Consider the following 15,570-nt stretch of genomic DNA (forward strand, 5'->3'; position numbering starts at 1 on the left):
TGTCAACCTGTGGGGAAGTTAGCTGACTGGCCAAGGCCACATTCTTACACGGTCTCCCTCCTTTAGGGTCATGGGAGATAAAAGGTCACTGAAAGGGCTGGTGATAGACTTCTCCATGATATAGTATATCTATTTTGGGAAGGCCCCAGGGAGTCCCCACAGGCCTCCCACACCTACAGTACAGTCATGATCAAGGAGCAGGGAATGGGGGGCACTTTTTGATCTGCCAAAGGGAAAGGAGAAATGATGGATGAAGGTGAGTGAGCCACCTCTCCCCCAACCACAGAGTCATAAGTGAGTATATGTCTTTTACCTTTTTCTATTATCTTTTTCTATTATCTATGTCTATTATTTTTTCTAGTAAACCCGGAAGTTCTGGTGGCTGAAGAACAAGCCAGCACAATATTTCAATCTGAACAGGGCAAGAAGACCATTGATATCTACTGGCTCTTTGATGATGGAGGTCAGTAATCCCCACAGTGCCAGGAGATTCTGAGGGATAAGTCTAAAAAAAGGAGTCTCTCTCTGCCTTTCTCTTTGGCATCTCACATCCCCTAATAGTTTCCTCTCCCTTTGTTTTGGGGACATTTTTACCACGTCTTTGACCTGACACAATAGTTTCTAATAAAAAGGATATTGATCTAGGAATCCGGTCCTGTTTTGTTGCTTGAGATTCCTGAAGCCTTTTGACTAATTTTTCCAGCAATTGGCTATGAAATTTTGGATGGAGTCCCCCCTCTCTGTATATCTTGGTCTTATGCTGTGAAAAACAGAAACAAATAGATGATTCTCAGTTTCTTGCCACTCAAATCCTATGATGTTAATCCTATGATGTAATTCTCTTTCTTCTCAGAAATGTGCTAACAGAACATTATAGAATCATAGGATTTTAGAGCTGAAAGGAAAGAACTAATTCACAGACCTCCCCCATCCCTTATTTTTACAAACAAAGGAACTAAAAACTAAAGATTAGGAGTGGTGAAGTCACTAACGTTTTTTTCAGATTTAACAATAATAATAGCTAGCATTTACAGAACTTTTATAAATATGATCTCATTTTATCTTTATAATAATAAAGTATTATTTTATAATAATTGTATTATCAAGTATTATTATCTTTACAATAATCAAGTACTATTGTAAAGACAAGTATAATTATTATCCCCATTTTACAGATGAGGAAACTGAGGCAGAGGTTAAGTGACTTGCCCACAGTCACATAACTAAGACTGAATTTGAGTTAAGATCTTCCTGACCTCAAGCCCAATGCTCTATCCACTGCATCACCTCACTGCCTACATTCTATAATTAAGTGAATTATTTAAGGCCAACACAGTTTCAAAACCCAAAACCAGAGCCCAGGTTTCAGTCAACTACATTGCTTTCAAACTTTAAGTGTTTTTCTTTTAACAAGACATCTAGTGCAGTTCCTTGCACAGAATGGTTGGAATTTCACAAAAGGTTATTAAGTGACAAAATCTACATAGAAGATGCACAGGAGGCAGTAAAACACGGTGACTCAGCAGAGGCAGGTGGGCAATGGGGCTGCTTTTGCCACTGGCTCTGATGTGCTTTTGACATCTTTTACTTTGGCAAGGGCTCACCCTCTTGATTCCCTATCTTCTTGGTCGAAAGAAGAGGTGGAACAAGTGTAAGATTCGAGTGTTTGTTGGGGGCCAGATCAACCGGATGGATGAAGAGAGAAAGGCGTAAGTGGATATGGATTGAGACTTATTTCTCTTGTTATAAGCCAATTTCCTCTAAGTTTGGGGCATTTGAAAATACTCAAGGACCTGGTTATGACACTCTCTGACAAAGCAGTGGTATGCTGGTAGATATTTAATAACTGACTCTCAGGGGGAGGAGGAATTATGCAGGATGCATCAGTTTCTTAGGTTGAGACAATCAATAAATTAAGTCCTGATTTTGGCATTTGCCAGTTTCCAAGGTGTAAATGCTCACTGAAAATTAACTGTTGAAGTGACTCCAGGACAGCCCTGACTTAAGGCAGGTCAGGCTAAGGCTGTTTAAGTCAATTCAAGTTAATAAGCATTTGTTAAGTGTCATGTACTATGCTGAATACTAGAGTTAGGAAGAAAGGGTTGGAAAAGTCTGCTTTCAAGGAACCCCCAGTTTAATGTAGTAACAACATACAAAGAACTAGGTATAATTTGTCTAAACAAGATATAAATAGGATAAATTGAAGATAATCTCAGAGGGAAGGCATTAAGATTAAAAAGGAATGTGAAAGACTTCTTGCAGAAAGTGGAGTTTCAGTTGGGACTTGAAAACTATGGGAGCCAGAAGGCAGAAATTAAGAAGGAAAGAGTTCCAGGAATAAGGGGATGAGAATCGGGGACAGCCAGAGAAAATCCATGGAGCCAAAAAATAGTTTCTGGAGCAAGGAACAGCAAGAGGCCAGTGTCACTGTATCATCAGAGTTCTTTGAGGGGAGTAAAATATAAGAAGACTGAAAAGGAAGGAAGAGGCCAAATTATGAAGGGCTTGAAAAGCTAAACAGAGCATTTTATATTTGATCCTTAAGGTAATAATAAGGAATCACTGAAATTTATTGAATTAGGGGTGGGGGAGATGGGGTGACATGGTTAGACTTATGTTTTAAGATCAGGTTGGGGTTTTTTTGTTTGTTTTTTGTTTTCCTTTTTTCCTGAGGCTGGGGTTAAGTGACTTGCCCAGGGGCACACAGCTAGGAAGTGTTAAGTGTCTGAGGTCATATTCAAACTCAGGTCCTCCTGACTTCAGGGCTGGTGCTCTACCCACTGAGCCACCTAGCTGCCCCAAGAATATCAATTTCACAGCTGAGAAGTTGGACTGGAGTGGAAACACATATAAAGCAGAGGAGCGTATCAGAAAGGGAGATCCCACAGCAAAGACTATAAGCTCTAGTGCTCAGTGATTATTTTGAGACTCGAATTGTTCCTATTAGAGAAACATTTGAGAAATTGTTTTTTGTTTCATATCCCCTTTTCATACTTCTGAAAACGCCAGGTGCTAAGGACAAGCTTATACCACTTCCACTGTGAGTTAAAGAACATAAGATGAGAAGTGTGAATTTGCTCTGAAAATCATATTAAATATCATATTGCTTGCCTTATCAATGGGTGGATGAAGGGAGGGATAGAGGAAAAGAGGGAGATTATTCAGAACTCAAAGCCTTTTAAAATGAATATTAAAAATAAGTTTATTTTTTAAAATGAAAATAAATTATATCAGGGGGAGGTCATTTGTGAGGGAGACAGTCATACCTTCCCCTTGGGTAAGAAGCTAGTAAGGAATGGAGGGAGGTGAAAATTATAATCCTTGAAAGAAAGTGATAAGCAACTTACACAGGGACATGTCATTCTGGCAATTTCCACCCTCAGCTTCTATCCCAGCCCCCTTCTCTTCCCATTAGCTTCACTAACATTAGCTAGATTAGCCTCTCTATGAACTATCTCCTTTGTAGATAATTGTCCTTAAAAGGACAAATTAAACCATATAGAATCCCCTGTGTGGATATTTTGAAGGCCTTCTCTGATCTGACTCTCCCACACACATGTATGCATGCAAACATATCTCCTTCCACTCTCAAGCACACTATCTCCATTTAAACCAAAGCAGTCTTTTTCATAGAAACCAGTGGCTCTTGTCTGGACCTTTCCTTCCATTTGGATGGCCTTCCAACTTTATCCTCCCTATCTATCCAAATCTAGCCTACTCTTCAAGGCCCAGGACAAGCTCTAAACCTCTTCTGTGAATCCTTCCTGACCCAAAGAGATCCCTCCCTTTTTGAAATGTCCACAACACCAAAAGTTAGAGCTCCCTAGCCAGAAAATTGAATGTTTTTTGTTGCATTCCCATTGTCTCTGAGTTACTTGAGAATAGGGACTGTGTCTTTCACATCGTAAGCATCCAGGGAAGTAGTACTTTAGGGACCCCCAAATTCATACCATAGAAAAAGACTCAGCTCTGAGTAAGCCCCATGTCACAAACTCCTGGATCTGTACTCTTTGTTTGCTTATCTTGAAACCCAAGTGTGTTCCTATTAAAGGAACACTGGAGAAATTCTTGTTTGTTTGTTTTGTGTCCTCTTTTCATATTTTTGAAAATGCCAGGTGCCAGCCCCAACTGTGAGATGAAAACATAAGGAGATGGGGAGGGTGTGATTTGTTCTTTAAAATCACATCAGAAGAGATGCAAGGGGTTTAGAATCAGACATGCATTAACTCCTTTTAGCTGTGACCCTGAGCAAATCATCATCTCTCTTTCTGTGAAAGAGATTTTTGTAAAATTTAAAGCACCAAAGAAATGAGAGTTACTTTAATTACTTGATGAGTGAATGGGGGAAAAACAACAATAACAACAAATCTACAAATCTATCTTCACTTGCCTTACAGGATTATTTCACTGCTGAGCAAGTTCCGTCTCGGATTTCATGAAGTTCATGTCCTTCCTGACATCAATCAGAAGCCTCGGCCAGAACAGTAATGCTCTATATTTTGGAGCTTTGGGCACAGGGACATGGTGGACATGAGTAGGAGCAACAAGTCCATTTTAAAGATGGGCTCAAATGAGATTCCACTCTGTGTGTGTGTGTGTGTGTGTGTGTGTGTGTGTGTGTGTGTGTGTGTGTGTGTACGTACAAACATCAGTGGAAGGATGATAGATCTTCCTTTAGTTGTGAGATTCAACTTCTTAGGATCTTGGACAAGTTACAAAGTGGCAGATAAAGGTTTAACCTAGAGAAAAACGATCTAAGAGAACTGTCCAAAAGAGGAATGGGCTCTCTTCTAGTGGAATTCCTTTCTCTAGAGATCTTCAAGCTAAGGTGGGTTGTCCATCTGTTAGATGTGTGATACATTGGGTTCTTTTTCAGGTCCTTATTGGATTCTAACATGAAAATTTGTGATTCTCTAAAAGAAAGGAAGGGGAAAAAAGCATCTGAAGCTATTACAATGGTGGTGGAGATAGTGGTGGGAGTGTGTGTGTGTGTGGGTGGGGGTTCTTTGTGGTTTCCTCTGTCTTTCTGAATATTACTGCTTCAGTCTTTCTCCAAGGCACACCTGGAAGTGAGACCTGGCTAAAGTCTAAGTATTTATTAAGTGGCACTTAGATTAGTGAAAACCAGATGATCTTTAAATGTCTTTTCCTTCTCCAAATCCAATGATCTCAATATATGCCAGGTTACAGCTAAGTTTTACCCCTTCAGAAACCTTCAGTTTAAGCAAGCATTTATTAAATATCTACCATAGACCAAGGCTCTGTGCTAAGGGAAGTACAGACAAAAGTAAAATACTTTCCTGCCCTCATGCAGGGCACACTTCTAATGGAGGAAACAATAGGAACTTAATAAGTAATACAGAATATATTTTTTTTAATTTTAAAATGAGCTCAAAGTAATTTGAGTAGTGACATTACAAACTGGGGAGGAGGGGAAGGAAGAACAGGGAATATTTCATATAGAAGGTAGCATTTGTACTGAGTTTTGGAGGAAACTGGGTTTTTCAAAGCCAGAATTTACCCATAAAGAAGCAGTTTAAACTGTGGGATGTTTCAAACTCCAAGACTCAATCAATTCCTCAGCTTCCTACTAGGACTGTCTTTGAGGGGCTAAGTCTGTCCAAAAAAATGAATAGTTTTCTAGGTTCACAAATTCCTAAGCTTTCTCTAACCTTGGAAATGCTTCTTGTTATGAGATGTTCTTAGTTTAGAAACAGGAGGGCCCTATCCCTAATTTTCAGGGTAATCTGGCTTTATGCTTATTCTTTACTTTCCAAGCACACTAGTGCTTAGAAGTTGGAAAAAGGAGTTCCTTTTTCCAGGAGGAATGAGGATGAATTAGTCAAGGACCATCCTCTCCATAACATGACAAGTATACTCCTACATGAAGCTAATATGAAATCAATCAGCAAGCATATATTAAAGCACCAATTATGTGCCAAGCATTGTGTTAGGTGCTGGGCGGGGGGAATTTTTAACTTAAATTTTAATTTAATAGACAGTCCTTGCTCTCAATTAACTTACATTCTTTTGGGGAAGAAACATATATTCATATAAGCACATATAGTACAGAGTAAGTGTGAGGCAGGTTGGATGTGGTCATCCATGCCCATAATCTCTTGAGCTGGGGAGGCTGTGGATCACTTAAGCTAACCACTTGGTTGCCTAAGGAGGAGAGAGCTAGCCCTGGAACCTGTCTAAGTTTCCATGCTGATCAGCAGTGAGATTGAGCCTATGATTGGCTGCTGGACTTCCAGCATGAGCTGGAAGTTAGGAGCCCCATGGAGAAGCTGACATTATGGAAAGGTCAGAGCTATTCAGAAGATTGAAAGGAATTATTATTTATTTGAAACTTTTTACTGTGATTCTTTTAACTGGCATTCTACCTACACCTCCTACCTGCTCCACCTCTCCTAGTTTAGAAACACTTTGATTGAAATCATTTTTTTAGAAATGTGCCTGCAGTATAAAGAAATGTCTTTCTGCACCCCAATCTTTTACTCCCTAGTCTTATGTATCCCTATCACCCTCAAACACTGACCTGAGAGAAAGAAGAAGGGGGAAGGGGGGCAAAGAAGGGAGGTTATCCCAGTCTATTACAAAAAGCTCTAGAACTGGCATCGAAAATCTGGGCTCAAGTCCCAACTGGCCCATAGAAACTGTGTAATCTTGAACAACTCAGTTCACTTCTGCAATATGAGAATAATAATACTCTTTTATCACAGAGTTCTTAGGGAGATCAAATGAGACAATAAATATAAAACACCTTGTAGCTCTCATGCCAGCTCTTATCATTCAGAAAAGAAGAAAAAAGAGAAGAGTGAAAGGAATGCTCCAAGATCGTTGAATTGGATAAATGTGGAAGGATGGTATTGAGTCTTAAAAGAAGCTGCCAGATGGCACAGTGAATGGAGTGCTGCCCTAGAGTCAGGAAGTTGTTGTTCAGACATTTTCTCTATCTCTTCATGACCCCATTTGAGGTTTTCTTGGCAGAGATACTGGAGTGATTTGCCATTTCCTTCCCAAATTATTTTACAGATGAAGAAACTGAGGCAGAGTTAAATAACTTGCCCAGGAACACACAGCTAGCTAGTAAGTGCCTGAGGCCAGCTTTGAACTCAGGAAATCTCATCTTCCTGACTCCAAGCCCAGCATTCTATTCCACTACACCATCTAGCTGCCCTAGGATTACAAGGTCCTGGCAAGCTACTTAACTTCTGTCTGACTCAGTATCTTCAATCGTAAAATGAAAATAATAATATTTACCTTGCAAGGTTGCTGTCAGATTCTGATGAAATTGTAAATTGCTTGTATCATAGAATTGTAAGTATCATAGAAATATTCATTCTTTTTGTCTTTCTTTTCCTTCTGCACATCACACCCCCCTTCACCTCTATCCTCCTCCTACCTGGTACACAGTGAAGGCAGAGTTTCTCACATTCTTTCCTCTGTCCTCAGCACCAAGCGGTTTGAGGACATGATTGCCCCATTTCGGCTGAATGATGGCTTCAAGGATGAGGCTACTGTTAATGAGATGCGACGTGATTGTCCCTGGAAGATCTCAGATGAGGAAATTAATAAAAACAAAATGAAGGTATAGTTGGCAAGGGCATTTCTGAGTTGATGCCGTTGAAGGGGAGAGGAAAGGGCAACTGGGGAATTGGGATCCTTCCCACCTTCCTGTTTTCAGGGCCTCTGGAGCAAATTAGCTGGACCAGTTTTAGTATGAATCAAGCCATGCTCCCAGTTTTGTTTCTGGCCTTCATTTGACCCCTACATCTCTCCTCTCTATCTCTTCTTCTCTAGGGTGAGTGATAGGAGAGGATAGAATCAAATTGAATTGAATCTTATAGCTGAATAAGATGCTAGTTATCATCTAAGCCAATCTCTTTTTTTTTCACAGTGCTTCTTTAGCCTAGAAAAGAGAAAGGTAACTTCAAAGGGAGTTAGCAGCATGACTGGAACAAGGATTTGGGATTCCTGGGTCCAGATCCAATGCCCCCCCCCCGGCCCTTTACCATGCTGCCTTCTCTACTTTTTAGAGGTTCCACTAAGATGATGGCTAACCTTTCACACTCCCCCACTCCCTACAAATCTTCCCTCTAATCAGTTTACCAGTAACATGTATTGATTACTCTTGGTGTCCAGAGACCTTTCTAAAGTACTGGGGGAAGGGCTGGAGATAAAAGAAATTTTAAAAAAATCAGTCACTGACAAAACTAATAATCCAGTTGGGACACACAAGACCCTCACTCAAAATTTTTAATTGTTTAAGTATACATGCAAAACAGCATGCAAAAAAAGTATAAATTATCAGACCACCAATTATATCAATGTTGAACAAGAGTTGATTGGTGTCAATCAGGGAAGGCTTCCTGAAGGAGGTAAGTTTGGGGATTAAATTCCAAATTTTCCTGAAATTTCTCTACCTCTCTAGGAGACCAGAGAATGCATATTCATTTAGACCAGGAGTTTTTAACAGTTTTCGAGTGATGAACCCCTTTGACAAACCTCTATTTAGAATGCTTTTTTTAAATTACATAAAATACTATAAATTATTTTCATAAAAATAAAACATAAACTAAAAAAAAAAACTAATTCTATTGAAATGTAGTATCAAAAGATAAAAATAAATAAATAAATGGACCCTAGGTGAAGAACCTGTACCTTAAATTAAGACAAACACCCCTAGATGGGTTGCTGTCCACTCCATGGGTGCTGATGAGTTTTATTCTCCCCTCAGTCGCTTCGGCAGGTGAGACTGAACGAGGTTCTGTTGGACTACTCCCGAGATGCTGCTCTCATAGTCATGTAAGTCAAACCTGACCAGATTGAGGAGCTTCTCCCAAGGCAGGAAAGGAAAAGCTTGCTCTCTGGCTCAAAGGTATAAAGGACCATGATCAGTTAGTGATTCTAATAGGTTGATGAAAACGTTATCCCAGCTCTCATCAAAGAGCTGGATTTGCTGACCCCTCTGTTGGCTGTAGAATCACTGAATCTAGTGTTTTTACTTCATCTCTGTCTTTTCTCTTTTCACATTAAATTGGCTTCAAAACTGGAATGTGAGGTTCCCTATATTTTCTAGCAGTACAGCCTACTCAGGAAGAGGTACACTTTGTTAAATCATCTCTCCTATCACTTTTGTCTTGTCTCATATTATCTGTAAGTCAGGGACTTGTATCCAGCTCAATTGTTCTAATCTAAACCTCTTCAGTTCAAGTCCATCACATCACATTCTGTCCAAAGCACTACACTTGTATTGAGGGAGTTGCAAAGATGAATAAGACATGAAATTTCCCTCCCCTCAAGGAGCTTCCAGTCTAGTAGGAGAGATATTACAAATATACATAATTCAAAGCAGAATGAGATTGGTAAGTGCACAAGAACTTAAGGCACAAAGCATGATGGGAGTTTGGTGGTGGGATACATCACTTTTAGAGGAGCCTAAGGGAAAGATGAGAGTTGGATGAGTGAAAAGATCTAACAGGACCAGAAACTGCCAGCTTAAATCCTCTGGGAAGATTGCCAAACAGGTGCCTCTTCTATATTTTTTCCCTTGAGCTAAGGCCTGGAAAGAATCATCAAGCAACACATGACCTATATATCTCAACTTCGGAGTCATTTCTCCTTGATTCTGGGAAGGGTGGCATGAATAATTACCCAGATGTTCATACCCTGTTCAAGGCCCCATTGTTCAGGAAAGCTGGCCTTGATTGGGTTCTGCCATTTACTATCTGTGACCTTAGAAAAGTTATGTAAACTCTCTGGGCTTCTGTTTCTTCATCTGTAAAACTGGATGTATGTGGAATTGATAATGTGGAACTGCTCTAAAATTTATAACTTTATAACATTTTTCTCTTAGGAAATAATATTGGTAAGTATTTATTGGGCTCAAAATGAGGTGCAACTCTCTTTGGAGGGGGTTAAGGGAATGTGACAGAAACCTTTATAATAAGCAATGCAGGGGCAATGTGGAGCACAGGATTATAGAAGGAAGGGAACACCCTATCTGTAGCTCCTGTGATTGAGTTCAATAACAGACTCTTGGTATCTCAGATCTTGGACTCATCCTAATTCAATATCCCTACTCCTTATCTCCTTAGAAATCAGACCAGTGAATGCAAAGCACTTTGCAAACTTTAAATGCTATCTACATCTAGAACTATTGTTATTGGTATTCTTTTTATTATTATTACCAGTGGGGAAAGAGTAGGGAGAGAAGATAGATCCTACATATCCCCAAGTTATTTTGTAATAGTGTAGTGGTGGTGGTGGTGAATAGGATCTAAGAACACATAAAGCAGAATTTGAGATGTCACACATTTAGAGTGGAAGGAACCTTAGCAACATCTAATCCAACCCAATATACCTTCATTTAACAAAAGAAAAACTGGAGCATCTGGTTCCAACCCAATTTCTTCATTTCACAAATGAGAAAACTGAAAATTGTGCCTAAGGTCACACAGGTGTCAAAAAAACTAGAATCTGATCCAAGGCAGCCAGTGCATAGAGCGAAACAGTGCATAGAGAGATTAATTTAAAATAGGAAAAAACTGAATTCAAATTATGTCTCAACTACTTCTTGCTATGTGACCTCTGTGTGTTTCAGTTTCTTCATCTGTAAAATGGAGGTAATAATTGCACCTACCTTTCAAGATTGTTGAGAGGATGAAATGAGATATTATAAGGTTCTTTGCAAACCTTAAACCCCTACAAATGCTAACTATTATTATTATTACTACCAGTGCTCAGAGGAAATAGAGGTAGATTGGGTTTGATAGAAACATGAAGGCATGGTTGGAAGAGTTGAAGTTGGTGGGAGGTAAGCCCTTTCTAAAATGAAAAAATCCAGAAAACCTGGATTCAAATCCTGGCTTTATCATTAACTGACTGTAGTCTTGATCAAATCATATCACATCTGTGGGCCTTAGTTTTATCATATATAAAATGAGGAAGTTGGACTGGATGTTATCTGAGATCCTTTCAGTTCTAACTTCTGAACCTCAAGGGAAACTAGACATTTTCCCAATGGGCTAATTAACACTTTCTATATTTCTTCAGGGAAAATAAAGGGCAAAAATGAACAAAGATAGACATGAATACCTTGAGACTATGTCTCCTAATCTCTCAGAATAGATTATGTCCTCCCTCCTTCCTAAAAATGCCCTAAAATGAATGGTGCATTCTTAGGGACTGGTATAAAGACATCTTTAGTCTAATTTCTCCCTGGGCTATTCCCTTTGGTAGAGTTTTGTGGGAGCTGTGCCTAAAGAAACAGGCAGAGGATTTAGAGGTTTAGCTACGTCTCTAGCCAATTCAGAGCACATGAATCAACCCAGAAAGAGTTTGACCAGAGGTAGTAGATTGACTTGTAGGAGGGGGGAGGATATAATATTGGAAAGTATTGATTTCTCTTATGTGTAATAATATCCTGGGTTCAAAAATGAGGTAATTTTCTTTGCAGGAGGTTAGGGGAGTGGGGCAGAAGTAATTATAAGGCAATACAGAAGCAGAACATTATCTAGGGAAGGGAAATAATAAATATCCTCTTGGGAAGAAAGTATTAGTTATATACTATAAGACAGCTATTCAGGTAGGTGTACAAAATTATAGTCTGATGTATTTTGCTTTTACTTAAGCTTGTTTGCCCCAAAAACTCAAGTCAGCTACTCAAGCCAAGAGGTATAAATCTTTATTCCAAAGGCCAATACTCCAGTTGGGAGCTCCAATCCAAGGACCTAACTTGGAAACCCAGTCATTCACAATGACTGCCTGAGCAGTGTCTGAAAGTTGTAAAACAAGTTACTCTAGGAGCCCACAACTATCCACAGCAGTGGGCCCTGGAGGTCATAAAGGACAGTGGATTTACATTCTGTAGGACTATCTTTTTAGCCATCAAATAGCAATGATAATAGAATCCTCTAGCTCTGTGAGCTAGCAAAATGCTCTCTGAGTTTCCTGCTCCTAAGCAGGCCTGGACAAAACTATTTTTAATCTTTTCTTTAAAATCTCTAGGGAGGAAAATTCCACAGTTTCCCCTTGTGACTCTGGGTCATTTCCCAGAAGGAATCTAATTTACCAGAGTCCAGTGACACAGTTAAATTGATCAACTGATTGATAAATCAACAAGTATTTAAGTGCTTATTGTGCATTATACCAAGTCCTAGAGATACAAAGACAAAAGTAAAACAGCCCCTGGCCTCAAAGAACTTATATTCTAATGAAGGACATATATTCATAAATAAATAAGTACATTCAGGATATAGATACTTGTTATTTGGGACTTTCATCATACTTTATGATTCCAAAATAAATTCTGATAATTAGTTCATATTTAGTGAGAAAGATGATTTTCACTCCCTCCATTTTACAGGTAAGAAAACTGAGACAGAGAAGGCCTTGGCCACACAGTAGGGAGTCTTGATTCTTTGTTTATAAAAAAAATCTACTTCCCTAAAATTAGAAATAGCCACAAGGAACTTTTTTCATGTGACTCTAACAGAGACTTTAGAGCTAAGGAATTGTCCCTGAAGTAATATTTAAAGATCCTATGTCCCAAATTATTTTTTGTCAAGAGTGACTGGCTATATAAGCAAGAAATTCCTCTCATTGAATCAGAAGAGGGAGTGAGGGAGGAGGGGCAGGAAAGGAAGGGAATTTGATTCTAGGGATCAAGTAGCCTGGCTTTGGTTGTATTCCTGAGCAGTAAAGATTCCCTGACGGACATGTGGATTGGATGTTGGGGTTTTGAGATTATAGATTTAGAATTGAAAGGTACCTCAATGGGTACATAGAATAACCCCTTATGGAAGTTTCCTCTTTTGACAAAGAATTTACCTGGGATAAAAGGGGGAGGTGGGTTATCAAATTAATCAGAAATTCTCTACTCACCTCTGCTACACAGAGTTGAAGAAATGGAGGCCCAAAGACTTGCTTGGAACATAGGGGAGAATTAAGTGCTCATTATTTGATTGATTAATACCCAAGGTTGTAAGGTGGCAGAATCCAAATTTCAACCTTGCTCCTTTGCCCTCCAAATGAATTCATATCTATATGCCTCACAAGCTGATGAAAGAAAACAATTTGGAAATTTGACATATGATTAGAGAAGATAGTCTCCTCTTCCCCACCTCATTTGCTAATAATTTAGAAAGACAATGGTTCCAGATAAGCTTAGAAGGCCTAAGTTCAATATATTGCCAAATGCTAACTTGGAGTATGCAAAATCCCAATGTGCATATTCTTCGATTATGTATGACTACCCAAAATTTCTGGAAGGGCTGAAGACTGTCTGTGGTTCATGGCTATGGTCAGTGCCAAAGTGATTTCAACAACCATCCTCCTTTCTGCACAATACCACACTCCAGCATGCACTGGAAAGTGGATTGGGTTGGGTCTGAAGACCTGGGTTCAAAATTCAATTTCATAGCTTCAGTGTTTTGGGAAAAAGTCAATAACTCTTACTAGTTCTCAGTTTCTTTATTAATAAAATGGAATTTGAAATCCCTTCCAGCTCTATATCTACGATTCTCTGACCTCTAAAAGCCTCAATTTCTACATTGGTAATGTGAAGGAGTTCAATTAGGTGACCTCTGAGATCCCTTCTGGTGATCCTTCACCCTATTGTTGCCCTCTTGTCAAAGGAGATGTGACTGCAGAGGATAAGGTTTGACTCCAACGGAAGAATCTTTAGCAAGTGCTATGGCATTTGGGTAAGAGAAGATTTAAGAGCGGTAGGCCCCAAATATCCAAAATATCCTGGCCTGCCCAAATTATACTAGATAGGTGGCCCCTGATTTCTTCCTATATTTTAGATCAATTCTATCCATAGAGCAATGCTCACATTTTCCCAAGAGCTTAAATGATAGATTATTCTATTTTTTCAGAACAACTAGGGCCATGGTGCTGTTATGATATCACTACATAAAAAAAGCTTAAACATTTGGCTAAATAGTCTATATTGAAGTTAAAGGAAAGAAAGCTTGTTAGGGGCAACTAGGTGGCGCAGTGGGTAGAGCACCAGCCTTGAATTCAGGAGGACCCCAGTTCAAATGTGATCTCAGACACTTAACACTTCCTAGCTGTGTGACTCTGGGCAAGTCACTTAACCCCAGCCTCAAAAAAAAAAAAAAAAAAAAAAAAAAGATTGTTAAAATGATACAGATTCTAAAACTGCCAGTTAATACATCCCTGGGAATTTTCAAGTGGTCATCCAGAGGAATTACAGGCAAACACAAAAGAATCAGCAGGGTTTTCTCTCTGAAGTTAGCAGCCTAGTGTTTGCAGAGCACCATGTGATTTGAATGTGGAGCATTGTTAAAGAGACAATAGACTCACTTCTTATGTTCAAGGGCCTTATATTTAATGGAGATGGGGTGGGGTGGAGAATGGGGAGATGGAAATGGGAAACAGGACAAGCAATATAAGAACCACAGAACTTAAATATACACTCAGGTTATCACAGTTCTACTGAGCTACATATGCAGGTACCTGGAAAAGGATGCCGAAATAATCTCAGTGACTCATAGTTAGGATTTGTCTAAAAAGGCTTTGTGAAGAAAGAGGTAAATTTTGAGCAAGTCCTTGAAGAAGTAGGAAAGCCATGAAGAGGAGAGAGGGAAAATATTTCCAGAGAGTGAGAAGTGGTGTTTGAGAAGCCAAAAAAAAAACTCTATGGAGGAGATAATAAACCCAACTGCCAGACTGAAAGACAAAGTAAGAAGTTGAGTATAAATGGGAAAAAGTCAATTAATAACTCCTTTTTTATTCTTCTTCTGTCTTACAGAACTTTGCCAATAGGAAGGAAGGGGAAATGCCCAAGTTCCTTGTACATGGCTTGGCTGGAGACACTCTCTCAGGATCTGAGACCTCCTATCATCCTGACCAGAGGAAATCAAGAAAATGTTCTGACATTTTACTGCCAATAAGGCCAGGATGGGGCTTCAACTCTTGCTACAACTGTCTTTGTATGAGAACTGGCTGGTCTTCTTTCTCAGGCACTGAGAATTTATATTTATACAGCAGTTTAAGCAGAGACCAATGACACCATAATAAGCAGATTTCCAAGCACTGACTCAACTTTATTTCCCTTAGCCAATGTGTATCTTAGATATTATCTTAGAGCAATGCTTCTTAACCTTTTTTGGGCCAGAGACATCTTTCACCAGAATGAACTACGGATTTAAACATAAAATATGTAGGATTACAAAAGAAGAAAATTATATTGAGATCTAGTCATCAAAATATTAAAGTCTAAGTTCACAGATACTACATCAAGATTCTCTGCTATATGGTCCTCATGGATTAGGAAACTATTAGAAGGTACCAAATGAGAGGGGTGGGTGGGTGTGGTGTGGTATGTGGAAATATCTTAATCCACATTTTCTTTTTGAGGTTTTCTCTTGGTTATCATTATAGCTATTTTAAATTTATAACTTTCAGTGCAAAGATCCTGAGTCAAAGTCACATGTGTATTTGTTGGTATTTTTTTTCAATTTAGTACTTCTACTGTGGAATCAGGAAAAGATTATCAGGACCATTGCCCTTTATCCAAAAGCTCTTGGAAGTTGG

At 39.1% G+C, this 15,570-nt stretch overlaps 1 protein-coding gene across 2 annotated transcripts in view; it reads left to right on the plus strand.

Moving 5' to 3' along the window:
* Positions 1-15,270, plus strand: part of SLC12A3 (solute carrier family 12 member 3) — a 48,546-nt gene extending 33,276 nt beyond the window's left edge. For both annotated transcript variants that reach the window (XM_074293469.1, XM_074293471.1), the window contains exons 21-26: positions 362-463; positions 1,598-1,709; positions 4,398-4,484; positions 7,459-7,594; positions 8,744-8,811; positions 14,786-15,270. In XM_074293469.1, coding sequence (XP_074149570.1) covers positions 362-463; positions 1,598-1,709; positions 4,398-4,484; positions 7,459-7,594; positions 8,744-8,811; positions 14,786-14,927 — 647 coding nt within the window. In that variant the 3' untranslated portion in view covers positions 14,928-15,270. The remainder of the gene's footprint in view (positions 1-361; positions 464-1,597; positions 1,710-4,397; positions 4,485-7,458; positions 7,595-8,743; positions 8,812-14,785) is intronic.
* The last annotated feature ends 300 nt before the right edge of the window (positions 15,271-15,570 follow it).

The sequence above is a fragment of the Sminthopsis crassicaudata genome, chromosome 2 (assembly GCF_048593235.1).
Source record: "Sminthopsis crassicaudata isolate SCR6 chromosome 2, ASM4859323v1, whole genome shotgun sequence".
In the NCBI taxonomy this organism is placed as follows: Eukaryota; Metazoa; Chordata; class Mammalia; order Dasyuromorphia; family Dasyuridae; genus Sminthopsis; species Sminthopsis crassicaudata.